Genomic DNA, 26738 nt, shown 5'->3' on the forward strand with positions numbered 1-26738 from the left:
AGAGTGCAAACCTCCGCCAAGGCCATGGGGTCACTGACGCCATAACATCTACACGCCGTGGAATCATTGAACCTAAAAAAGTCTAACAATGATGTTTGCTCAGTAGTAAAAAAAAGTTTCATCTGCTGTCACTGGATAGCATGTATCCTTAGCGCTTGGCAACTTGCACCTTTCCCAGAAGCTACTGTCATCTGAACACTGATATTGATATTGCATGTGCTTATAGACAAAAACAAATAAGAGACAAAATTCAACTTTTTATTCAACTAAACTGCAAATATATGAATTTTTTAACATTTATGAAACACTTCTCTAAACAAGGCCATAGGGTCACTGACCCTAAAGAGATTCCCTCCTTGGCACAGTGATCTATTTCTTTTTGTCTCTTTCTCTAAAATTGTATATAATAATCATTAGATTATTAATATATAAACAAAAATAAATTTAAGAAATATTACAATTTGAAAACAAATGCACCCGAACATGATGACAGCTGCATCTGCGTAATGCTGACTTTTAACATTGAAAATGCCATAGACATGCTAACGCGTTAGCATCGGGATCCTGATCGTGATCCGGATCACCACTAACATTTAATCACTTGTTCCTCTTGTCATTTCCAACCACTCCACAAAATTTCATCAAAATCCGTTCAAAATGTTTTGAGTTATCCTGCTGGCAGACAGACAGACAAACAAACAAATGCGACCGAAAACATAACCTCCTTGGCGGAGGTAAAAATCATACATTGTGATTTCCGGATTTTTTTTTTTTTTTTTAGATTATGTCTCTCACAGTAGACATGCACCTAAGATGAAAATTTCAGACCCCTCCATGATTTCTAAGTGGGAGAACTTGCAAAATCGCAGGGTGTTCAAATACTTATTTTCCTCATGTATATATATACTGCAGAAGACAGCAGAAGACTGCCCCTCCCTGAGCCTGGTTCTGCTGGAGGTTTCTTCCTGTTAAAAGGGAGTTTTTCCTTCCCACTGTCGCCAAGTGCTTGCTCACAGGGGGTCGTTTTGACCGTTGGGGTTTTTACGTAATTATTGTATGGCTTTTGCCTTACAATATAAAGCGCCTTGGGGCAATTGTTTGTTGTGATTTGGCGCTATATAAATAAAATAGATAGATAGATAGATAGATAGATAGATAGATAGATAGATAGATAGATAGATAGATAGATAGATAGATAGATAGATAGATAGATAGATAGATAGATAGATAGATAGATAGATAGATAGATAGATAGATAGATAGATAGATAGATAGATAGATAGATAGATAGATAGATAGATAGATAGATAGATAGATAGATAGATAGATAGATAGATAGATAGATAGATAGATAGATAGATAGATAGATAGATAGATAGATGAGTACACACACACACATATGCAAGATGTAATCAGTGCCTTGGGAATGTTCATGTATCCATCCTCTAACTTGTCTGAAGAAGACTGGATGTAAAAGTGATGGTTTATATGTGATATACTAGAGGGTGCACTTACATCATTTTGGCTTTTAGATTTATTTCTTCTAATTTATGGTGTTGAGATTACCTTTCACTGTGAGTTTAAAGGGCATAACTTTAGAAATTGGAATACAAAAAGCCTGAATTTATATAAATACAATCTTCAAAATTCAACCACATTAGGGGAATTGTTGAACACAAACTACTGTATATAATCATTGACACGTTTTCTGGAGTTGGAATTAAGAGTCCCCCCCCCATCCACAGTCTGGACTAAAGTGTTCCTACGTGTCACCAGTGTGATGGAGACCAGCAGAAGTCGCTGTGCACGTGGTAGTCATTAAACCTCAATCCCCGACAGCTAAGAGACTCTCTGGCCACAGAGGCCAGACCCTGGGTTTTAGCCTTCTGGTCCCATGCTGGAGATTGTGAGTTCACGTCCTGAGGTGGTGCGACAGAGTGAAGTGACACAAACACAATAAGTGAAACTGCTACAGCAGCACACTGCACCTGCTGTGTGTATCTGACTGTGCTGCCTTCATGTGCACTTGTGAATACAGAAAGCAGGAACTGGTGGACTCCAGAGGTTCTTGATGGGATGAAGTCTCAGCGGTTTCAGCTAAACGTTGTGTGCTCTCAGGTGTCTAACAGTTCACACACACACAGCGGTTAAACTAAATGATGCAAACTCTATCCATGGGGAAGAAAGGAGGAGGCGCAGATAAAACATGTCTTTCTGCTAAACGCACCACGTCTGTGTGTGTGTGTGTGTGTGTGTGTGTGTGTGTGTGTGTGTGTGTGTGTGTGTGTGTGTGTGTGTGTGTGTGTGTGTGTGTGTGTGTGTGTGTGTGTGTGTGTGTGTGTGTGTGTGTGTGTGTGTGTGTGTGTACACGCCAGTCCAAATTAAATAGTGACGATAAGGCCAGCTTGTCCTGAGGTACAGTCCGGCCTCAGTGTGTGGATTTTTCCAGCTGTGGGTGTTTGTGTGAGGTGGGGACCCACAGTGGGCACAAGGAGGTACTTGTTGGCGTGAGGATGGGGTTTGGTGGCTGAAATGGGCGGGAACAGCATTATGGGAAGTGTGTTTCTGAGCGGTAGTGTGCTCAGGTCTGAGCGAGCTGTTGAAGAGGCACGGCTCTGTTTTTCCTTCAACATGTGATTTCAGAAAACCAGAGACTGAATTCAAAAACACCGTCTACAGTACACGTGCGTCCACACTGGGGCTTTCACGGGGTTTGGACAGAGTTTGATATTTACTGTGAAAGAAAGTATTTTAGTATCTTTCATCCTGTACAACTTCCATTAACTACATCTTAAAGTCACGCTTACTGTAAATAGAAAATCTGCTTTCCAGGTTCTAAACATGCATCCGTGACTGTATGGTACAGCTGCTTATAGTCAGATCAACACACTGATGTGCACGTAGCCACACCTGCTAACTCAGGGATCTGCTGTGGGCCACAACTGGCAGCCACCCAGGCAGACCTGATCCTTAAATGCTGAAAATAACCATCTCTTTGCTGAATCATGACCAGGAAAAACACGTGGGCAGGGTGTCGCAGGAGACACTCCTGCACAGTGTACGTAATGAGCTTCATCTGGATGCCCTGGAGAGGACAAAGACCGCCAGTCATCTCTTACTATAAAGTATGTTTCAAAATCTGCTGCTGTAAAATGGACATGCTGTGCATTTCTGTTGCAAAGGAACAGTAAGTGCAGCACTCCGTTAATACTGAGCCTTTCTTTTCTGCTCTGAGTGCATGTAACTCATCAAAACAATGAGAACAGGTGTCATTTGAACATCAGAAAGATGCTGCCCTCATGTGCAAATCAACTCAAGCTACGTGTCACTGCATCCACCACACCATGGAACCACCCCAGGTCCTGGATGGCAACAACCCCAGCAGACAACTGGTCCATCCCCACCTCTAAAAAAGTCTCCAACTGTCTGCCACAGCCAGGTGAAACCATGGTGTCCTCTTGGCCTTTTCCAGCCACTGGGGTCCTCAACAGTCAGGTGCCTGTGTGCTGGATCATGCACAGAGAAATGTGCCACATGGCCAAAATGTCATAGGTGATGCTCCCTCACAATGCAAGTGATAAAGTGATACTCTGCCTCTCGAAGTAACCGCCCGTCCAGTCATCTCCTTAAGTCACTGGTTAGTGTCCAAATCTCACAACTACTATACAGTAGGATAAAAAGTACCAGGACCCTAAAAACCTGGACCTTCTTTCTGCTGTTAAGATCTCAGCATTACCAAACACCTCTGTCCAGTGACCTCCAAAGGCTGAGGAGCCACAGACATGAATGTCACTATGAATAAAGGTGTTCATTTTCCATGATGCTGTAGGTGCTCAGGTCTTCTGAAATTAAACAGATTATGATCTAGTTATTCTTTTTGCACATTCAGAATTGGCTGGAGGTTTGTTAAAGTGATGCAGTGTGCGTTGGTCGGCTCCTGGTGTTGCCACTGTGGCTGTTCAACATCCTTCAACTTGGCGTGATGATGTGCTAAATGCGCCTGAGAAGTTTCCAGAATGTTTGATCTTCATTTTGCACAGCTTGCATGTTGAACTGGTCACATGAAACTCCTCCTTAAGCCACTTTGACACTTCGTGCCAGTGAGTAAACTGGTAAACTGTATGCGGCTGCAAAGAAAATTTTGAAATTTTCAAAATTTCTGGTGTGCAGAAATTTCATACCACTTGCGTGAAAACTAGCTGTGAACATTGCACAACCTATTTGAAAACACTGGGTGTCAAGGCGCACAGGCCATTGAGATGTTATGCTGCGTTTACACATAGGCAAGACGTGTTACGAATGTCATATTTGCGTCATTCTTGGCACATTCCTGACATTCTTAACATGACTTAATGCATCTGAATAGGTTTCTTAATAGTGCCTGTTGGTGCGTGATAGTCGTGATTTTCGTGGAGCATGTTTTTGGCTGTCAAAAAATCTTCATGCCTCTCATTTCGCCTCATGTCGTGGAAGTCGCAACTGAGTTGAGCCACCTTGATTAGTGGTGATCCTTAATAGAGCGTGACAGTGTTCTTCTGTGACGTGCGCACAATTAAACCCTGCTGCACCGCATTCAGTTTCATTGCTGCAGTATGCTGAAGGAGGACAGTGATGCTAAGTCGGCTAAAAGTTTCATTCCTATGCTCCTCAGCGCGCTCCTGCAGGTGTTCCACCTGCTGCATGTGCCGGATGTTTGGGAAAACGAGCGCGACAAGAGTGCCGCGTGAAGCCACACATCTGGCTCTCTCCGTCTCCTCCTCCTCTCTGTGCCACTCCATGTCACAGAGCCCAACTAAGTATGCAGTCACAAAGTTCTTCTGCTGTGGAGCAAACTGGAGTGATCTGAATTGTTCAGCAACTGACGGTTGGATGAATATGGGGGTGTGTGTGGAGACAATTTGCCTCATTCACAACGTGACAGAACTTAACGATTAACTTATTCTTGACCGTGTGTAATGGTTCCTGATAATTCTCCAGCAGCACGTGCCATTAATCGTAATGCGTGGTAACAGGTTGCAGCAGTTCCTGAGGACACCTGATGCCCCGAATCATCACATTTGTGATCAGCGGCCAAGAATGTGTACTTTGTGGCATTCATGACTTGTCGTCATTATGTGTAAACGCACCTTAACATCTGTAACAAACATAACTTTACAGACACATGATCTAACTCATAAGAATGAATGAAAATGCAACCGTTTTACCAATCCATTACAATATATACAGACGTTTGCCCAGTTCTGGATCACCTTTTTTAAAAGTCCCGCTGTATGGAGCCATAATGCAACTGAATATCCTTTATTGTGTATTGTTGTATTGGGCATTTGGATGTTATCTCGCTGAAAAAGTCTGGATGGTGTAGCCCTTCTACTTAAGGGCCCTGTCCCACTGGCGTTTAGGAGGATTTGTGGATGGAATGCGCACAAAAGTGGCCCACATCCACCAAACAACCGCAATAACTGTGTAACATTCCTGTATGAGTCGGCCGCCATCCGAACACGTCCTTGATCATCCGCAGAGGCACGCATGTCCGCAGCCAGGATTTTTGAGCAGCTCAAAAGTCCTGCTGCGGATGAGATCTGCATCACTGCCTGGACACATACTGAAGACATACGCAGGACATACACAACCAACGCGCCCTGTCATCTGCTGATATCCGCAACCGACGGGTTGGTGCGGCTTGGCGGCAGACCGGGACAGCATGCAAAACAGATATGACGCGTGCCCAGCACGGCCACATCACGGTCGCAAATGGTATGTCGCGCATGCAGACAGAGTGGACACGGATGAAGCGAGTGCATCACGGCCGCTGTGCCCCTCATGGGGGCGCCTCCGCGTTTGCCTTCGCTTCTGTTCCCTGTTATATCCACTTTTCTTCCTCATGTATTCGCTGATCCATCCCGGGACATTTGTCATTTCCGCCCACCTTTGTTGCAGACGCTCAGCTTTTGTCTCCTCATTTCATGCGCAAATCCTCCTAAACGCCAGTGGTACAGGGCCCTAAAGTGTGAAGCCACGTTATGTGTGGTGCAAATATTTGCCGGAAATGGATCACTTTGCCCGGTTCTGGATCACGACACTCTGTCTCACTTTGGGTTCATTCCTGGCATCTGGCTGGAGCCCTTCTAATGCAGAATGATACACACTGTGCCCGAGAATGTGTTTTGAACACAAAATGATATAAATTATACTTATTAAATGAGAATTTACTTAGTTTTGAAAAGCACCGTTATACATTTTTACGAGCAAAAACTGAAGTGTGGAGGTGAGATTTCTCCCGAATTAAAAAGTAAAAGCCCCCACATTCATGTCCATTCGTTATTTTGAGATGACCCCCAAAGTCCACATGACTCATGACTACAGACACGAGGCTGCTGCTTCAGTGATCCGCAACTGGCAAATTTTCGCATCTGAGATAAATGCGTGCAGCAATTAAACAGCAAGACACAACACACTGACATTTTCTACCCAAGTAAGTAAGTATTTCCCACTCTAGAACCAAAAACACCGAATAGCTAACTCACCTTTGCTACGTCTTAGAGATAGACCACCGACACCGGGATGTTTTGATTCCTCTGCTGATCACAAGGAAGTCTGGATCCGGTCGAGCTTGTGGTCGTTTGTAGACAAAACATCAGTCTTTCTATTGGTACCAAGTATTAGCTTATTCACGCTGATTACAAAAAACAGCGGTGCAAAAACTACAGCAGTGATCCGGAACCGGCAATGATCCGGAACCGGGCAAGTGACTGTATTATAAATAATTGTCTTTGAGACAAGATTCCAAATGCGTTCTCTGCCACATAACGAGCACGAGACAACCTGCAGCTGGAGATAATTTCTCTGTGATTCTGGTTTCATCAGCCAAGTTCTGACAGCAAATGCATCTTCAGCTAGAAATGCTATGGCACCAGCTTTATTTTATATAGCATGGCATCAAGCGGGACACATTGGCACGATGAATTGCGCAGCAGTGTGGGGATCAAATTTGTGCAGGCATCAAGGTGCGGCCAGTCGCTTTTAACATTGACGGAGTGGTTGAATTTGTTTCTGTTCCGTGTTAATGAGCTGAGCTAAGTTGTTAACGTGGCGTGAACTGCTGTGTGGAAGCCGAGACTCTATACTTACAGCAGTGAGGAGAAACTGAATCAAACCAGAGACAACATTATTTTAACAATCGATTTTTGAATGTTTTGAACTGATTGTAAAAAATTTAATCATTAGTGATTGATCTCTGCTCCCCTCCACAGCATGTCTTTTTCCTGGTTCTCTCCCTCAGCCCCAACCAGTCCCAGCAGAAGACTGCCCCTCCCTGAGCCTGGTTCTGCTGGAGGTTTCTTCCTGTTAAAAGGGAGTTTTTCCTTCCCACTGACGCCAAGTGCTTACTCACAGGGGGTCGTTTTGACCATTGGGGTTTTTCCGTAATTATTGTATGGCTTTTGCCTTACAATATAAAGCGCCTTGGGGCAACTGTTTGTTGTGATTTGGCGCTATATAAATAAAATTAATTTGAAATTTTTGAAAATTGTGAATCATAAAGGAGAAGAATCACGATTCTGATGTAAATTGATTTTTTTTTTCCAACAACCCTAATTTTAGCCACCTCTTCATTCTACACCCCCTCCTTAAAACAATATGCACATAATATGAATCTGGTCTTATAGACTATTTTACTCACTGGTGCATCATGAGACTTAAGTGTAAATACAGTATCTGTTGTGATCATCCTTTGTGCTTCTCCAATGCCCTGTTTGATAGATGTCTGTGTTTTTTTTTAAGTTGATTTGATTAGATTAGATAGAATTTTATTGATCCCTTGGGAAGACTCCCTCAGGGAAATTGAGGTTCTGGCAGCATTGTGTAGCAGCACATAGGGTAAGAAGCACACAGAGTATCAAAAGTGGAGAAAAAAAAAAAAAAACAGCTGCAAATATAAATACAAATACAATATAAATACCGAACATACTGATCAACACTGGTTTATTGGGTACTACTATTGGTTTGGTTGTTGTGTACTGTGATTTAAGAATCTCTGAACAAACCCAGTTTGCAGACAGCAATGAGACGGAAGGTAAGTTGTAAAAAGGTGGCTTTAATGTTCCAATAGTGACAAACAGTCCAAACAAGTGACCAGAAGGAACAAGAGTCAAAACCAAACATGACAAAGGAATCTACACAGTAAATTTTGCTGAGTAAAATATATTCTGCTGAGATAACAGTCTAAATAGACTAAAATATACTCTATGATAGGGTGAAAGCAGCTCTACTGGTGTCGCAGACCGAACTGTCCGCCCCTAAAAATTGGTCTGCCCTGCCTCCACTGCGCATGCGTACATTTACGACCACAGCAGCTCCTGTGAGATGAACTCTCTTCACCCAAAGCGATCAAATGGATTAATGGGATTATTAACCATCGAATGACAAGGTGAAACCTCTTAAATCCTTCTAAAGTCAGTTTTAAGCAGAAACGAGCCAATAATCGGTGACGCTTAGAAATGACGGATGTGCAGTGAACGCAACAGCTAGCAGTAGTGCTGCAACAAACGATTATTTGGATCATCGATGAATCTGATGGGGTTTTGACACGATTAATCGGATTAGCGGGGAATTTTTTAAAAATGTGCCAGGGAAACCATTTTTCTCTCCTTCCATCACTTTATTTAACAACAGAACATTATTTGAAAACTTAAAATACTTGAAAATCAGCAAATCATCAAATGTTCCTTGGCTGTTGAAATATAAAATAATAAAGAATAAAACAGTTTATAATAAAGAACAAAAATAATTATTTCAAATGGCATTGCTTTATCAAATGTTAAAAATATATGATGAAGAAAAGAGGTATTTTTGTTGCTGCAAATGGGCAATTAGCATAACCAGTTAACCATAAAACCTAAATCAAAAACTGTAGCCTGACTCATTATATGTGCAACATTCTCTGTATAACTTGTAAACTATGTGGTCATTTTACAATGACACATGACTCATGTCTCTTTCTCTAAAATTGTATTGTAGCATTATTAGTTATTATTACTATTATTGTTGCTATTATTATTAATATATAAATAAAAATAAATTAACAAATATTATAATTTGTAATACATTTGACTCTTTTACGACAACAAACACTGAGCCATTAATTATTATACAGAAAACAAATGCACAAACATGTTGAAATGCCAGCAGCTTAATGGTAACTTTAACATTGAAAACGCCATAGACATGCTAAAGCATTAGCATCGGCGTTAGCATAAAATGCATCTATCAACTGTTTCAGAAGACCATAACAGGTCAGTCTAACACAAAAAAAGTAAATATTCCTCACAGACATATGCTCTTTAGGGTTTTAGTGGAGAAAAAGTAAGATAAAGCGAAATAAAACAAGTGAAACCAACGAAGCAGCAGTTCGAAGCACTCCATTGGTTCAAGATTCAAAGCAAAGCTGGGTTGATTATATGGAAGAAATGAAACATTTGTGGTAAAACAAAGTTATTTAGCGACTAATCGATGACTAAATTAGTTGACAACTATTTTAATAATCGATTTTAATCGATGAATTTGATTAGTTGATTCAGCTCTAGCTAGCAGCTCATGTGGCTGATCGCTTCCTTCATCTTTTATGATGAAATAATGCTGAATTCATATGGAAATGATTGTTCAACTCAACTCAACTTTATTTATAAAGCACTTTAAAATCAGCTGCTTGATACAAAGTGCTGTACACGACGAGACATATAAAAGGTAACAAACCACAAAGAACAAATAAAAACAAAAACAGTTAAAACAGCCAAAACAGATCGAGAATCTCATTCTGGGTTAAAAGCCAGTACATAAAAGTGGGTTTTAAGATTGGTTTTAAAAACAGAAAGTGAAGAGGCCTGCCTGATGTGGAGCGGGAACTCGTTCCACATCTTTGGAGCCACAACAGAAAAAGCTCGGTCCCCTCTGAGCATACGCTTGCACCTCGGCACCTCCAGGAGGAGCTGATCAGCTGACCGAAGGTGGCGAGCAGGGGCATAACAATGAAGCAGCTCAGAGAGGTAGGGCGGGGCCAGGCCATTTAAAGATTTAAAAACAAATAAAAGAATCTTAAAATAAATTCTAAAATGCACAGGGAGCCAGTGGAGGGATGCCAGGACAGGTGTAATGTGCTCCCTCTTACGTGCACCAGTTAGCAGACGGCCAGCAGCATTCTGAACTAGCTGGAGATGTGCAAGGGAGGCCTGGCTAATTCCATTGATGATTGTTGTACAAAAGCTTCATATATCTGTCGCTGAGACAGTTGATGACTGGAGTGCAGTTTGAAGCAGAAACGAGGTGATAATCGTTGAACCGCGGCTGATGACACATGCTCAGTGAAGGCAGGGCGGACCAATGTTTAGTGGGGACCGTACGGTCGGTGACAACGTCTAGTCAATGCAAGTGGTTCTACTCCAATAAGAGTTGATTTTACACTGTGTTGAGTTGATTTAGCCCTGTGGTAGAGTACAGCTGAAATGCTGCCTGGTGTAAATGCACGCACAAACACACAAACACTCCAAGTAGCCAATGGATAATGAGCATGGTTAATTTTAGGCCTAGCGCCAGCTTTGCACATGTATTTCCCAGCGCTTAAATAGCAAAGTGCACTCTGACACGCCCCATATAGTTCTTGCATCATCTGCAGAACTTGTTTTTGCAACTGCATTCAAAACAGAACCGTAATCGGTAAGTGGAAGCATTTCTGTCACACTTTAAAATTTGATACACCTGTTCAATGCTCTTTACAATGATGCCCTACATTCAGCCATTCCAACACTGATATCAGATGCTCAGCTGCACTTTGGGAACAAGTTATTAACCTTTGTCAAGGGCACATTATTGGTTTTTCCTGTATTGAAGGAGTCATCTGGTTTTGGTGGAAATAACTTAGCTGTCCTTTTACAACCAGGGAACCCTCAACGTGTGTGTGTGTGTGTGTGTGTGTTTGTCAGGTACGTGGCCATGAGTCACCCGGTGTCAGTCCACCTCTACTTCCTGTCAGACCAGTTCCAGGGCTACCTGGTCCGTCACGTGGCCACTAACCGAGCCTCCACCCAGCTGGAGACACTGGAGACTTGGGTGACACCCAAAGACCACTTCACGTTGGCCAACCAGCCCAACCCCACTAACAGGCTGCAGCATGTCCAGGTCAGTCACACACCAATGTGTTGGTTTGACCAACGGAAGCTTGGATACTGATGGTTGTTTTAAATAAAGCTGCTTCTGTAAACATTGAATCTGTGCATTTTAAAAACAGTAGATAGTGGGATGCTGAGGCTCAGCTGGTAAGGTGGGACGTAACCAAAGGGTTTGTGTGGTTTGATCCCAATTCCTCATGAATTGTGTTGGAACTGGGGAGCGCTTGAATTTCGGTGGCTGATGTGATGTCTGTGCAGGCACCAACTGACTCTGGTCTTTGCCTGTGGGTTGTCCTGTCACTGTCAAGTGGCCTACATATGGATGCTCAGCTGTAACAGGTTCTGACACTGAAGTGTTCTGACACTTCTCTTCTTTAGTTTTATTTTGCATGTATGATCAAAGCAGATGGTCACCCCACTGTGTTTGCTCTGCCTCAGGTTTCTTCCTATTATCAAAAAACACTTGATGGTGAAAACTGTTGAGAGAAATATAAGTTAGCTGTGATACTGTGACATTATGGTAATTAAACCTAACCCTAACTCTAACCCTGGAGGTACTGTGCCATAAGGTCACCAATGTGCAACTGTTGGACCTTATGTAACACTAGAAACTAAAACAAACCAGATCATGATGACAATGCAGAGACAGTTCTACATCGCTTCAGTGATCACTGCTGTCGATTCTAAAGAAGAATTAAGTCCTATACAGGTCCTGTGGCTGGTTGCTTATCTCCTGATTCCGTAGAATCAAGCGTATGAGAATCTACGACTCGTCCTGGACCAGATGCCAGTCCCACTCAGGCTATTTCCCCAGCCGAGACCAGTGCCCATTTACAGCTGAGTGGACTGAGACCATGCAGATTAAGTGTCTTGTTAAAGGACACAGACAGGCAGTGTGAGCAGGATTTGAACCCAAGTCTATATATTGGCAGGCCAGCTCCTGATCCACTCAGCCACCTGCTCTGCTCGGTTGTCAATGATCATTTAGTATTTTAATGTAACGACAGAATGAAATAAACCTAATTTTCTTACAAAGTGCATGAAAACTGATCAAATCGGTGACGTCTGTTTATTTATGGATATTAGGGGATCTGTTCTCTTTATGGTCAATCAAGATTGTTTTGCTCACTTTTAAGATTGATTAATGGTATAAATGGTAAATGGACTGCATTTTTATAGCAATTTTCCATCTGCATCAGAAGCTCAAAGTGCTTTACAATTATGCCTCACAGTCACCCATTCACACAGACACTCACACACCGATGTCAGGGTGCTGCCATGCAAGGTGCTCACTAGGCGAGCAACCAGGAGTAACTAGGGTGTTAAGGACCTTGCCGAAGGGCCCTTAACGATTTTCCAGTGTGACTGGGTTTTTGAACTGAGGATCCTCTGGTCTGAAGCCCAACACTTAACCACAAGACCATCACCTCCCCATTAATGGTTCATTCTTGGTCGATTAATTCTGTTGATTCTGTAATTAACATGTTTATAATTCATCTGCTGCACCAGTGCAATGTACTTACCAAGAAATGTTGGAGATACATTTTTAAGGAACTATTATATAACGCCGAAACAGATCCTTGTCATTTGATTGGTGGTTTGTAAGTCACATGATATGGATTGTTCATCCCATTTGCCATTTTGTTCCATTTACAGTGCAATTTTGGTTCCATACATTTTAACCATTGCACGCCACGACCACCTGCACATGGCACTTAATTTCAAAACAAACATGGCGGGGTTTGTTTTGGTGACAGACAACGATTTGAATGAGCTTATTGACGATGCTCATTCTTCTAAGACAAAAACACAAATCCAGTACGCAATAAGCCGTCCGGAGGCAATTGCAGTATTCACTGGGACGTCTCGAGCTGAAGTAAAACCGCTGTGGATGAAGAGCTCGACAAATTTCTCTTGCAATTTTTCGCTGGACTGAGGAAAGCGACAGTCTGTACACGAACAATTTTGGATTGGGTTGTTTTTTTGAACTATCTGACTGTTTTTGCAAGTTGACTGAGAACAGTTTTGGATTGGATTGCTATATAAAGTTCATGTTGGACTGTTTGGAACCTCTTGACCTCAAAGGACCAGTGACACACACCAAAATGTAAGTCCCTTTTCTTTTGCTTATAAATTAATAAGACATCAGATGACAAGGATCTATTTTAGGTGTTATATAAAACAAATAATGAATGTTTTTTCATTAATGCAATGGTAAGAATATTTCATGAGGTGAAATACTCTTACCATTGCACTCATAAACTTTCATTATTTCAAAGATTCATTGTTTAGGTCCCTAACGTGCTGTCTGTCTTCCCGTTGGTTCATAATAAAGTTTGTGGTGTGTGTGTTTCCTGTCCAAACACTGCCTCCCGTTTCAGGTGGGGACAGACTGGGATCCAAAGGAACGGCTCTTCAGGAACTGGGGGGGTCTGCTGGGACCCGAGGATGAGCCGGTAGCCGTGCAGCGATGGAGCCGAGGACAGAGCAACCTGACAGCCACCGTGGTCTGGATCGACCCCACCAATGTCATCGCCGCCACCTATGACATCCTGGTGGATGCATCTGCTGAGGTCACTCACTACCGGCCGCCGCTCAGCCTGCCACTGAGGCCGGGAGTGTGGATGCTGAGGGTGCTGCACCACTGGAACCCGCTGGGCCAGACCAGCTTTATCGTGGCTCCGCTGGAGTTCCACCGGCAGCAGCCCATACAGCAAGGTGAGCTGAAGATTCTTAACTCATAGAAGTTACTGATTTACCCGTAATCATCTCTGTGGATGTAAAGAACTTTCATCTAAACATGTAGAAAAATACTTAATTATGGATGTATAATACTTCAGTTGGTCATCAGGGTCAACACCCCGTGGCAAAAACTAATAGACAACAAGAGCAGTTGGAGATTTCTGACGTCCACCAAGGGTTGATGAGGACCCACAATAAAAGATGTGTGATTCACATCGTGACCTGGACTTTACCTGGATCTGGATTCCACAACACAGTGCAATAATTGCATACTGATCTAGAATCGTCCGAATGATCAAGATGTTACAATTTGATATTTAATTCACAAGCTGAAACAAACTTGTGTCTTCCTGATCTTTGTTTGACATTGTGATGTCGTATGTTTCTGCTGCAGAACCTACATATTGATCCAGATCACTCCCAACATCCAACACTAGCAGGGTCTTCCTTTGGACAACAGCCACATGGGATTTAAATTTTAACATCCATCAAGCAGATTTGAGATGATCCTCAAAATGGTGAAAATTTAAGAAATGATCCGGAATCAGGATCTGGATCACCTCCAGAATTTAATGGAGTCTTCCATGGCCTAATATCTATTTGTGGTGAAAATTTCATCAAAACCCGTGCAGTAGTTTTGACGTAATCCTTCAAAGCCTATATAAAGTCAAATCTTGATCCAGATTCCGCATCTGGATCACCTCCAAAATTGAATGGAGGCTTCCATGGCCTAATATCTGTTTGCGGTGAAAATTTCATCAAAACCTGTGCAGTAGTTTTGACGTAATCCTTAAAAGCCTATAAAATGAAATCCTGACCCAGAATCCAGATCAGGATCACCTCCAAAATTCATTTATCTGTGGTGCAAATTTGGTGAGAATCCATGAAGTAGTTTTAATGTAAGTAGTTTTGACGTAATCCTTCAAAGCCTATATAAAGTCAAATCTTGATCCAGAAATCTTGATCCAGAATTCGGATCTGGATCACCTCCAAAATTTCATGGAGTCTTCCATGGCCTAATATCTATTTGTGGTGAAAATTTCATCAAAACCCGTGCAGTAGTTTTGACGTAATCCTTCAAAGCCTATATAAAGTCAAATCTTGATCCAGATTCCGCATCTGGATCACCTCCAAAATTGAATGGAGTCTTCCATGGCCTAATATCTGTTTGCGGTGAAAATTTCATCAAAACCTGTGCAGTAGTTTTGACGTAATCCTTAAAAGCCTATAAAATGAAATCCTGACCCAGAATCCAGATCAGGATCACCTCCAAAATTAATTTATCTGTGGTGCAAATTTGGTGAGAATCCATGAAGTAGTTTTAATGTAAGTAGTTTAGATGTAATCCTTCAAAGCCTATATAAAGTCAAATCTTAATCCAGAAATCTTGATCCAGAATTCGGATCTGGATCACCTCCAAAATTTCATGGAGTCTTCCATGGCCTAATATCTATTTGTGGTGAAAATGTCATCAAAACCCGTGCAGTAGTTTTGACGTAATCCTTAAAAGCCTATAAAATGAAATCCTGACCCAGAATCCAGATCAGGATCACCTCCAAAATTCATTTATCTGTGGTGCAAATTTGGTGAGAATCCATGAAGTAGTTTTAATGTAAGTAGTTTTGACGTAATCCTTCAAAGCCTATATAAAGTCAAATCTTGATCCAGAAATCTTGATCCAGAATTCGGATCTGGATCACCTCCAAAATTTCATGGAGTCTTACATGGCCTAATATCTATTTGTGGTGAAAATTTCATCAAAACCCGTGCAGTAGTTTTGACGTAATCCTTCAAAGCCTATATAAAGTCAAATCTTGATCCAGATTCCGCATCTGGATCACCTCCAAAATTGAATGGAGTCTTCCATGGCCTAATATCTGTTTGCGGTGAAAATTTCATCAAAACCTGTGCAGTAGTTTTGACGTAATCCTTAAAAGCCTATAAAATGAAATCCTGACCCAGAATCCAGATCAGGATCACCTCCAAAATTAATTTATCTGTGGTGCAAATTTGGTGAGAATCCATGAAGTAGTTTTAATGTAAGTAGTTTTGATGTAATCCTTCAAAGCCTATATAAAGTCAAATCTTAATCCAGAAATCTTGATCCAGAATTCGGATCTGGATCACCTCCAAAATTTCATGGAGTCTCCATGGCCTAATATCTATTTGTGGTGAAAATTTCATCAAAACCCGTGCAGTAGTTTTGACGTAATCCTTAAAAGCCTATAAAATGAAATCCTGACCCAGAATCCAGATCAGGATCACCTCCAAAATTCATATATCTGTGGTGCAAATTTGGTGAGAATCCATGAAGTAGTTTTAATGTAAGTAGTTTTGACGTAATCCTTCAAAGCCTATATAAAGTCAAATCTTGATCCAGAAATCTTGATCCAGAATTCGGATCTGGATCACCTCCAACATTTCATGGAGTCTTCCATGGCCTAATATCTATTTGTGGTGAAAATTTCATCAAAACCCGTGCAGTAGTTTTGACGTAATCCTTAAAAGCCTATAAAATGAAATCCTGACCCAGAATCCAGATCAGGATCACCTCCAAAATTCATTTATCTGTGGTGCAAATTTGGTGAGAATCCATGAAGTAGTTTTAATGTAAGTAGTTTTGATGTAATCCTTCAAAGCCTATATAAAGTCAATTCTTGATCCAGAAGTCTTGAGCCAGAATCCGGATCCAGATCACCTCCAAAATTTCATAGAGTTTTTCATGGCCTAATATCTTTCTGTGGTGAAAATTTCATCAAAACCCGTGCAGTAGTTTTGACGTAAACCTGCTAACAGACAGACAGGCAAATAAATTGATAAACGCTGATTATTTTATTGCTTCCTTGGTGGACATAATAAAATCAGCTGTTCACATTCACTGTGCAAACAGTGGGGCAGCCTGGGCGCTGTGCTAATCATCAGCACCGCGCTTATAGAACAATGAGCTCTGATTCTGTTGAAAAAGTTAAATGAAAATTGACTTTTGAAAAACAAATCAGAATATACTGAATGTTTCATTTATTCATTCATTTACTGAACTCTATTAGTCCTGTCACGGGTGATGGGGAGGCTGGAGTCTATCCCAGTGGTCACTGGGTGAGAGACGGGGGACACCCTGGATAGACCGCCAGTCTATCACAGGGCTGAGCTAAATCAGTAATCAGTTAATCAATAATGTTAGCATACATGTTAGAAACCTCATAAAAGTGGTTGGAGAAGATGTGTGAGAAGCCCAGTCACTCAACAGAGCATCTAAAGACGTAATTTATGATGCTGCAGCTGTAATAATTTGCAGTAGTTTTTTCCAAATAGATCAATAATACAGTATAAAAAAAGAAACTTTTTTGTTGACGTGAAAGTTGAGTTGTTAATTGTGAGGCTGTATGTTTGTGTTTCATCCTGGGCAGTGGTGGATCTTGATGTTCACCTGCCCAGGGCGGCAACTTGAAGGGGCCAGCATGCAGACTTGCAAAAAAGAGGTGTTTTCGATCGTTCATTTGCACGTCAAGTCAAAGCATATCCTGTCATGATATGGGAAGTGAGTGTCGTCCATTTTTAGCAGGTACCTCTGCGGCCGGAAACACATTTTCATTGAGGCGTCCGTGTTGATGGATTAAATCTTGAAGCAGAATGAGGGATGTATCTCAGACACATGTTGCGTCAAGTGAACCGCTCCCCTCTACAGAATAGACCAGGTGTCGCAGACCGAACGGTCTGCCCCTAAAAATTGGTCCACCCTGCCTCCACTGTGCATGCGTCATTTCGGCGCGTCAACAGCTCATCTGAGACAGAGTCTCTTCACCCAAAGCGATCAAATGGACTAATGTGATTATTAACCATCAGATGATAAAGGTAAAAACTCTCAAATCATTCTAAAGTCAGTTTGAAGCAGAAATGAGGACATTTTAAGAAGAAAAGAGGTGATATTCACCAATGCTTTGAAATGACAGATGCGCAGTGAATGCATCAGCTAGCAGTTCATGTAGCTGTGGCGCTCTGAACGCTTCCTCTGTCTTTTATGATGAAATAATGTTGAATTTATGTGGAAATGATTATTGTACAAAAGCTTTAGTTATCTGTCGCTGAGATAGATGATGACTGGAGTGCAGTTTGAAGCAGAAACGAGGTGATAATCCGTGAACCGCGGCAAATGGCGCATGCAAAGTGAAGGCAGGGCGGACCAATTTTTTAAGGGGGACCCTTTGGTCTGCGACACCGGCAACAATAAATAATTAACACCTTTGCGTGGACTTTCTGTGGCTGGACAACAACAAGGCAGCTATTAAAAATATAAATTATTTTGTTGTTTGAGTCTGAACACAGTTTGAAAAAAATAAATGGTTGGGCTTTTAATCACAGAAATGTGTCCAGTCCCACTTTACTCAAATCTGCAAGTGTTAGAGCTGAACTTTAATTTCATACCTCTGTTACTGTGCACGTCCAGGCTGCTTGGGGTTTTGAATGGAAATACTTTGCGATCAGACAGGACATTTTATCCGATGTGAGCAAAAATCTATTAAACAGAATCCGTTAAATACAGTGTTTATTACATGGAAAACGATACAAAAAACATCCAGTTTATATGATGATGGTTTAGGTGAGTTTTACTGTACATGGGACTGAACAATAAATGTACCTCTCAAAACATTGAGAGGCTGAAGGGGGTGCCCAGGGCATCATACACCCTAGGCCTGCCTCTGAACCTTGGTTTGTAACAGTAAAACATTAAAAGGAACAGTAAAAACAGCAAAAAAGGAATGATGAGAATTTAAAGTCACAGAGTTGTATGTTGCCGATTTGTTTAAACATCAGTTCTTGTGCTCATACAATGTCATATTTTTGTTGGTGGGATTGCATAGAATAATAGAATAATAATTATTATTATGAGCAGGGTGCAGCGTTAAACTGCATGTGCAGCAGTGCCGTCTCCAACTGTCCTGTTCCTTTTCCAGCCTCAGTGCAGGTTTTGGGCTGCTGTGTGTCGTCTGGATGTTAAATGCGTAGCGGATACGCACGATGCGTAATAGTTGGCGGGTCTATTTTTACACCAGCTTTCACACTTGAACTTTACAAGCAGACGGAGCAGAGCACCACTTGTCACAGCTGTCAACACCACATCCGTATTTATAGCATGAGCATGCAGTCAGTCACACGCACAGGGGTCACCTCTGTCTGAATTAGAGTTTGACCTCTGCACGCTGCAGAATGAAAATATTAATTCCCCTGTAATTCACCCAGAGCACACATGGAGACAGACTTTTGGACTATGTGTCCGTATAGTTGGACAAGATACTGCTGCCCACTTGGCATCCTTTCTATGTGGAGTCCATAGACCCTCATCCATGTCACTCTATGGAACTGGGGAGTAAGTACAGGCACCAGAGGGCCTCGGGGTCTGTAACGGGCTTCTGGTAGAAATGGAAGCAAAGACCGATATGTGACAGTCTGCTCATCTGTCTCAGCCCAGACTTAATCTTTTAGACCCCTGAAAGCGAGCGTGTCACTACTACCTACGGTGGCCAAATTAAGACCTATAATTACTAGGTATACGGTACATTTCTAGTTAATAGGAGACCGTAGTCTTGTTTGAACTCTCCGTGACATCGCGGGATTTGACCACTTATGGGGACCTCCATGTGGCGACCCCGAGTGCAAACAAGGGAGCAGCGGAAGGGACTTAGTATATACACGCTCACACAGATAAATAGTGTACGGTTTTGTTCTTGGCTGTAATCACCGAAGCAGTCGTGAAAAGTTTTTTTTTTTTTGGGGGGGGGGGGGGGGGGGGGTGAGAAGGTGGGAGACGTTGTGTCGGTCCATGTTTGCCTACATAGCTAACCAGAGTAACTGCCTCAACGCGTTTGGGCCTCGGATCATAAACAAACCGCCACACCTGTCCACTTTCCCACCGCATCATCACTTTTTCTTTGCATTTTCACTTTGTTTGCATGTAATTTGCCCAAAACCACTTTGAAAATGCAGTGGTTTGTACCCCAGAAGTAGAGAAATTACATCATATGCGTCATATTTTACCCCTTTAGCACTCGCCCTCAAACGGGACTGCACTGCCTTATACAGTAGTGTTCAGAATAATAGTAGTGCTATGTGACTAAAAAGATTAATCCAGGTTTTGAGTATATTTCTTATTGTTACATGGGAAACAAGGTACCAGTAGATTCAGTAGATTCTCACAAATCCAACAAGACCAAGCATTCATGATATGCACACTCTTAAGGCTATGAAATTGGGCTATTAGTAAAAAAAAAAAAAAAATAGAAAAGGGGGTGTTCACAATAATAGTAGTGTGGCATTCAGTCAGTGAGTTGGTCAGTTTTGTGGAACAAACAGGTGTGAATCAGGTGTCCCCTATTTAAGGATGAAGACAGCACCTGTTGAACATGCTTTTCTCTTTGAAAGCCTGAGGAAAATGGGACATTCAAGACATTGTTCAGAAGAACAGCATAGTTTGATTAAAAAGTTGATTGGAGAGGGGAAAACTTATACACAGGTGCAAAAAATTATAGGCTGTTCATCTACAATGATCTCCAATGCTTTAAAATGGATTAAAAAAAATAGAGACGCGTGGAAGAAAATGGAAAACAATCATCAAAATGGATAGAAGAATAATCAATCAATCAATTTTTTTATATAGCGCCAAATCACAACAAACAGTTGCCCCAAGGCGCTTTATATTGTAAGGCAAGGCCATACAATAATTATGTAAAACCCCAACGGTCAAAACGACCCCCTGTGAGCAAGCACTTGGCTACAGTGGGAAGGAAAAACTCCCTTTTAACAGGAAGAAACCTCCAGCAGAACCAGGCTCATTCAATAATGAGAATGGCAAAGGCTCACCCACTGATCAGCTCCAGGATGATCAAAGACAGTCTTGTTATGTGAGCCGCCCGAAGAGGAGGTACTGCTGGCCAACGCTTGGACTTCTGCCATGGTTCCAAGCTCACCTGTCATCCAGGGGTGCGGAGGACTGTGGCAGTTGTTCGGCAGCGGTTCTGGTGGGCGTCTTTGGAAGCCGATGTCCGGGAGTATGTCCGGGCCTGTACCACCTGTGCCAGGGGCAAGGCAGTCCACCAACCAGAGAAGGGACTCCTCCAGCCACTGCCTGTGTCCATCGCCCCTGGTCCCATATCGGCCTGGACTTCGTCACGGGTCTCCCTGCATCCCAGGGTATGACAACCATCCTGACGATAGTGGACCGGTTCTCCAAGGCGGCCCACTTCGTGGCCCTCCCGAAGCTCCCGTCGGCCCAGGAGACTGCAGACCTCCTGGTCCACCACGTCATACGTCTGCATGGTATCCCTACGAACATCGTCTCGGATCGTGGTCCTCAGTTCTCCTCCCAGGTCTGGAGGAGTTTCTGCAGGGAACTGGGGGCCACCGTGAGCCTTTCGTCCGGGTACCACCCACAGACCAACGGACAAGCAGAGCGGGCTAATCAAGAGCTGGAACAGGCCCTGCGGTGTATGACCTCCGCGCACCCGACGACCTGGAGTCAACATCTGGCCTGGATCGAGTACGCTCATAACAGTCAAGTTTCATCAGCAACCGGCCTCTCCCCATTTGAAGCGTGTTTGGGGTACCAGCCCCCATTGTTTCCGGCTGTGGAGGGAGAGGTTGGGGTTCCCTCGGTCCAGGCCCACCTCAGGAGGTGCCGTCGGGTGTCACGTACAGCCCGCTCTGCCCTGCTGAAAGCCCAGACGAGGGCGAAGAGCCATGCAGACCGCCGACGTGACCCGGCCCCGGAATATCAGCCCGGGCAGGAGGTCTGGCTGTCAACAAAGAACATTCCTCTCAACACGGAGTCGCAAAAGCTGATGGACAGATATATCGGACCATTTCAGATCACCAAAATCATCAGTCCAGCTGAAACTCCCGGCTTCACTGCGGATCCATCCTGTTTTTCATGTCTTCAAGATCAAACCATACCACACCTCGGACCTTTGCACCCCCGGACCTGCGCCGCCTCCTGCCCGCATCATCGACGGCGAGCCTGCGTGGACTGTCCGCAGGCTCCTGGATGTTCGCCGGAGGGGTCGGGGTCTCCAATATCTGGTGGACTGGGAGGGTTATGGACCTGAAGAACGCTCCTGGGTGAAGAGGAGCTTCATCCTGGACCCGACCCTTCTGGCCGAGTTCTACCAGCGACACCCCGACAAGCCAGGTCGGGCGCCAGGAGGCGCCCGTTGAGGGGGAGGTCCTGTTATGTGGGCCGCCCGAAGAGGAGGCACTGCTGGCCAACGCCAGAGGGCGCCCTGCCTGTAGTCGGGTTTCAGGCACCAGAGGGCGCAGTCACCACCCAGGAGCCAGGACTACCAGCTGTCAGACATCTCTCATCATCATCCCATCCCATATAAGACTGGAGGAGACACCACATCTCTGCCGAGATATCAGTTTATCACTCAGGTAACCTCTCAGCCATTTTTGACTGTGCCGTACGCACATGATCTTTTTCTGAGTGTTTACAGGAGATCCTGGTGACTGCTTTCAGCTGGTGCTGAGTTTTGTGGTCCGTGTAGGAGTGATGTTCTTCACCCCTCACGCCAAAACGGATAAGTAGCTCACAGGCTCTGCACTACTGTGTTTTTTTGTCGGAGGTGGAGATTCTCCCACAAAAGGAACTGAACTGAATTGCTGATTGTTCTGCTGGGTGTGCACACACCCACCAATAATCTGTCTTCTGTTCCTGCCAGCAGTACCGGATCTGACAGCTGAAGTAGAAGCCACCTGGGGACTCGGGACTTGGCGGCTTCGGTTTGCTGCAGGTCTTTGTTGGCGGCGGAACCTTGTGGGCCCCGGCTCTTCTCTGGATAGGCGTCTCCTACCCTCGGACTTGCCCACACATCACCTGTTGATATTTGTAATTGACTGTCTAAAAATAGTATTCGACCTGTTGTGCACATTTGCCACAATAAATTGTATTTATTTGACTACCCATTGACCGTTCATTTGTGCCCCCTGTTGTGGGTCTGTGTCATTAAAATTCCCCAACAAGTCTGGAGTTACCTGTAAGTGCTGTGACAGTTAGAAGACGCCTGTGTGAAGCTAATTTATTTGCAAGAATCCCCCGCAAAGTCCCTCTGTTAAATAAAAGACGTGCAGAAGACGTTACAATTTGCCAAAGAACACATCAACTGGACTAAAGAGAAATGGAGGAATATTTTGTGGACTGATGAGAGTAAAATTGTTCTTTTTGGGTCCAAGGGCCGCAGACAGTTTGTGAGACAACCCCCAAACTCTGAATTCAAGCCACAGTTCACAGTGAAGACAGTGAAGCATGGTGGTGCAAGCATCATGATATGGGCATGTTTCTCCTACTATGGTGTTGGGCCTATATATCGCACACCAGGTATCATGGATCAGTTTGGATATGTCAAAATACTTGAAGAGGTCATGTTGCCTTATGCTGAAGAGTACATGCCCTTGAAATGGGTGTTTCAACAAGACAATGACCCCAAGCACACTAGTAAACGAGTACAATCTTGGTTCCAAACCAACAAAATTAATGTTTTGGAGTGGCCTGCCCAGTCCCCGGACCTAAATTCAATTGAGAACTTGTGGGGTGACATCAAAAAAGCTGTTTCTGAAGCAAAACCAAGAAATGTGAATGAATTGTGGAATGTTGTTAAAGAATCTTGGAGTGGAATAACAGCTGAAAGGTGCCACAAGTTGGATGACTCCATTCCTCGCAGATGTGAAGAAATCATGAAAAACTGTGGTTATACAACTGAATACTAGTTTAGTGATTCACAGCATTGCTAAAAAAGCAATTTGAACATATTAGTTTTGAGTTTGTAGCGTCAACAGCAGATGCTACTATTATTGTGAACACCCCCTTTTCTACTTTTTTTTTACTAATAGCCCAATTTCATAGCCTTAAGAGTTTGCATATCATGAATGCTTGGTCTTGTTGGATTTGTGAGAATCTACTGAATCTACTGGTACCTTGTTTCCCATGTAACAATAAGAAATATACTCAAAACCTGGATTAATCTTTTTAGTCACATAGCACTACTACTATTCTGACAACTACTGTATTTATGTATGATAGTCATTCCAGGGTGACCACAAGTGGGATTCAAACATATTTTAACAGGCCAACTATTGCGTTTACTAATCCTATGAGCTCAACCAATAATTTGCATCACTTTTGACCAAAATTAAAGCATCGTGAACTTTTGACCCCTGTACAAATTGAAACTGATCTTTGTCACCTTTGGTGCTGTTTTTACCCCATAACTCCAGAACATTCAGTCACAGTTAGTCCAAACAACACTTTTTGGGATCTTATGATCAGACACATATTGTGGTTATTTTTCAATATGATTGGAGATTATTTTTTTTTAAATGTTGACCCCTGTGTAATCCTTCACTGACCTCTGCCTGGCTACAGCTGCCACTCTGGGATGGTCTTCATATATTTTTTGTAGGCCAGGTCTTGGTACACAGAGGCTGGATTGTGTAAATGTTGTTTTGTCCCCTTAAGTAATACTGATTAGGTCAAAACCGGCTTTGGGCTCAAGGACTAAGTAAAGACCTTCTCCAACAAATATTGTACAAACTGTAGAAAGTTTATATATGGAGTATAGTAGTATTGCTTCATTGATGTGAGCTTTCATGATCTGAGCTCTATGAAAACTTCTCCAATGTGTAATGAGATTTTATTTATTTTTTCTTTCATTTGTTCAGAGGCACTGTAGTGGGTCCGGTATGGATCCACATATTGATTTGGCACATCTTTTACGCCAGATTCCTTTCATGACACACATCCAGAATCTACAGAGAGTAAATAATACAGTTTGGTGCTTTTGGGTTTTTTGGGTGAGCTTTATTTCATCATCACCAGCTTCTTCTCAGCTGATGTCACAGTGGCTACGTTTACATGCCGATAATATTCGGGATAAGATCAATATTCCGGTTTCTGAATCATTAGGAATAACCCGTTTACGGGTGATTCTTTAACTATGGGCACTATTGGCCTTGTAAATGTAATTTCCACCACACCATTGCCTTACAATATAAAGCGCCTTGGGGCAACTGTTTGTTGTGATTTGGCGCTATATACATGTGCTCTGATGTCACTGTTTATCTCCATAGAAACTACCCAATCTTTCATACAAACTGTTTAAAGGGACATTACAGTGTTGTGGTGGAAATTACGGCAATAGTGTGGGACAACTACATTTTGTTTAAAAAAAATCACAACAGTTGTATGACATTGAATACCCCAATTATGTTTTGATTATTTTACTGATATTTTATTCAGAGATATTTTAAAACATTAGAAAAAACGTTTCTTTACCATTCATTTTTATCATTGAAGATCAAAAGTCTGGGTGTGGGACAAGCACAAAACGGCAATATTTGCATATAATGATGCTGAAAAAAGGTGAAATTCATCATAGACTACTAGAACAAATTTCTTAAAACACTTTCATTGTAAAGATAACTATAAAAGTGTGAAATTTCCCCTTTTTTTCTGTTTTTCATACAATATGATCAAAGGACATAATAAGTGCCCGTAGTCTAAGAATCACCCTTACATGCTTAAGCAGACAGAGTTACTCCTGTATACATGGTCATTGGTATCATTTGGAATATCCCCATCTAAAGAGCGGCGCATGTCTTCCACCGGTGCTTGATTTGGTCTGGTGTTCGTGCAAATCCTACTTCGCGTAACTTTTCGGCCACCTTCTTGTAAATGTCGCTATCTCGGTACTTTCTACCGTCAATAAAAGACATTATATTCATGTCTTTCAGGATACTAATGAAGTATTCAGTTTCCTCCTCGCTCCAAAAGTGTGGTGCTATGCTGCCGCGTCTGGACTTCCCCATGCTTGTTTACCTCTGCTTCTGTGGTGTCCAGTGGGCTGCGCGCACCGCATACAAGTACTTACCGTACTCAAAAGACCAAGATTCGTTGCAGATAGGACATGCGCAGAACACAAAATAATGTTCCTTTCTATGGGGATATTCCGATGCGCGTTTATATGACCTGATATTCGGGTTAGAAAAGGTGTAACCCAGGGGTCATATTCGGGTTTTTAAAAACTGGAATATGAGCATATTCGGGGTTTTGCAGGTGTTTACATGACCGTGCGCAACCGGGTTATTGCTAATATTCCAGTTATGAAAGGGTTATGAAAGGGTTATTGGCTGCATGTAAACATAGTCAGTGTCAGTCAGATGATCAGGGTTTTAAATTACCATCTTTATTTGACCGACATGTCTCAGACTGTGGGCTGAAACATGTCCAATATTATCTTATCTGCCTAAAAATACTCTGGTTTGATTATGTGGACGAGCTCCAAGACAACAACCGCTTTTCCATCTGCATCAGACGCTGAAAGTGCTTTATAATAATGCCTCACATTCACCCTGATGTGAGGGTGCTGCTATACAAGGTACTCACTACACACTGGGAGCAACTAGGGTCTTAAGGGCCTTGCCCAAGGGCCCTTAGTGATTTTCAGGTCAGGCTGTGATTTGAACCGAGGATCCTCTGGTCTCAAGCCCAACGCTTAACCACTAGACCATCACTTCCCCTAAATTACATGATTGTTTGTGGGCATGTGGCGGCACATGCACACAAACACTACTTCTGTATTTTTCCTCGTACATTTTCAAAAAGGTAAAATGTCTGTTAATGTCGCAGAACTGTCGTCTGTTGAGGAGCGCAACATGCTTTTCACGCATTTTGGAGAAAGATCAGAAGTTTAATCTGATTAATCACATTTTGTGGATCACAATTTGTCCCTGTGTCACCAGTGTGTTAAACATTTTATTTATTCATTTTATCATTTATTTATACAGGCAGACCCT

The 26738-nt window shown here is 42.6% G+C and overlaps 1 protein-coding gene across 1 annotated transcript in view; it reads left to right on the plus strand.

The window, feature by feature from the left end:
• Positions 1–26738, plus strand: part of LOC117527360 (xylosyltransferase 1-like) — a 178520-nt gene that overhangs the window by 149991 nt on the left and 1791 nt on the right. Inside the window, exons 9-10 of the mRNA XM_034189670.1 lie at positions 10974–11169; positions 13541–13877. Of these exons, the coding sequence (XP_034045561.1) occupies positions 10974–11169; positions 13541–13877 (533 nt within the window). The remainder of the gene's footprint in view (positions 1–10973; positions 11170–13540; positions 13878–26738) is intronic.

This window comes from Thalassophryne amazonica, chromosome 16, assembly GCF_902500255.1.
Source record: "Thalassophryne amazonica chromosome 16, fThaAma1.1, whole genome shotgun sequence".
NCBI classification, from domain to species: Eukaryota; Metazoa; Chordata; class Actinopteri; order Batrachoidiformes; family Batrachoididae; genus Thalassophryne; species Thalassophryne amazonica.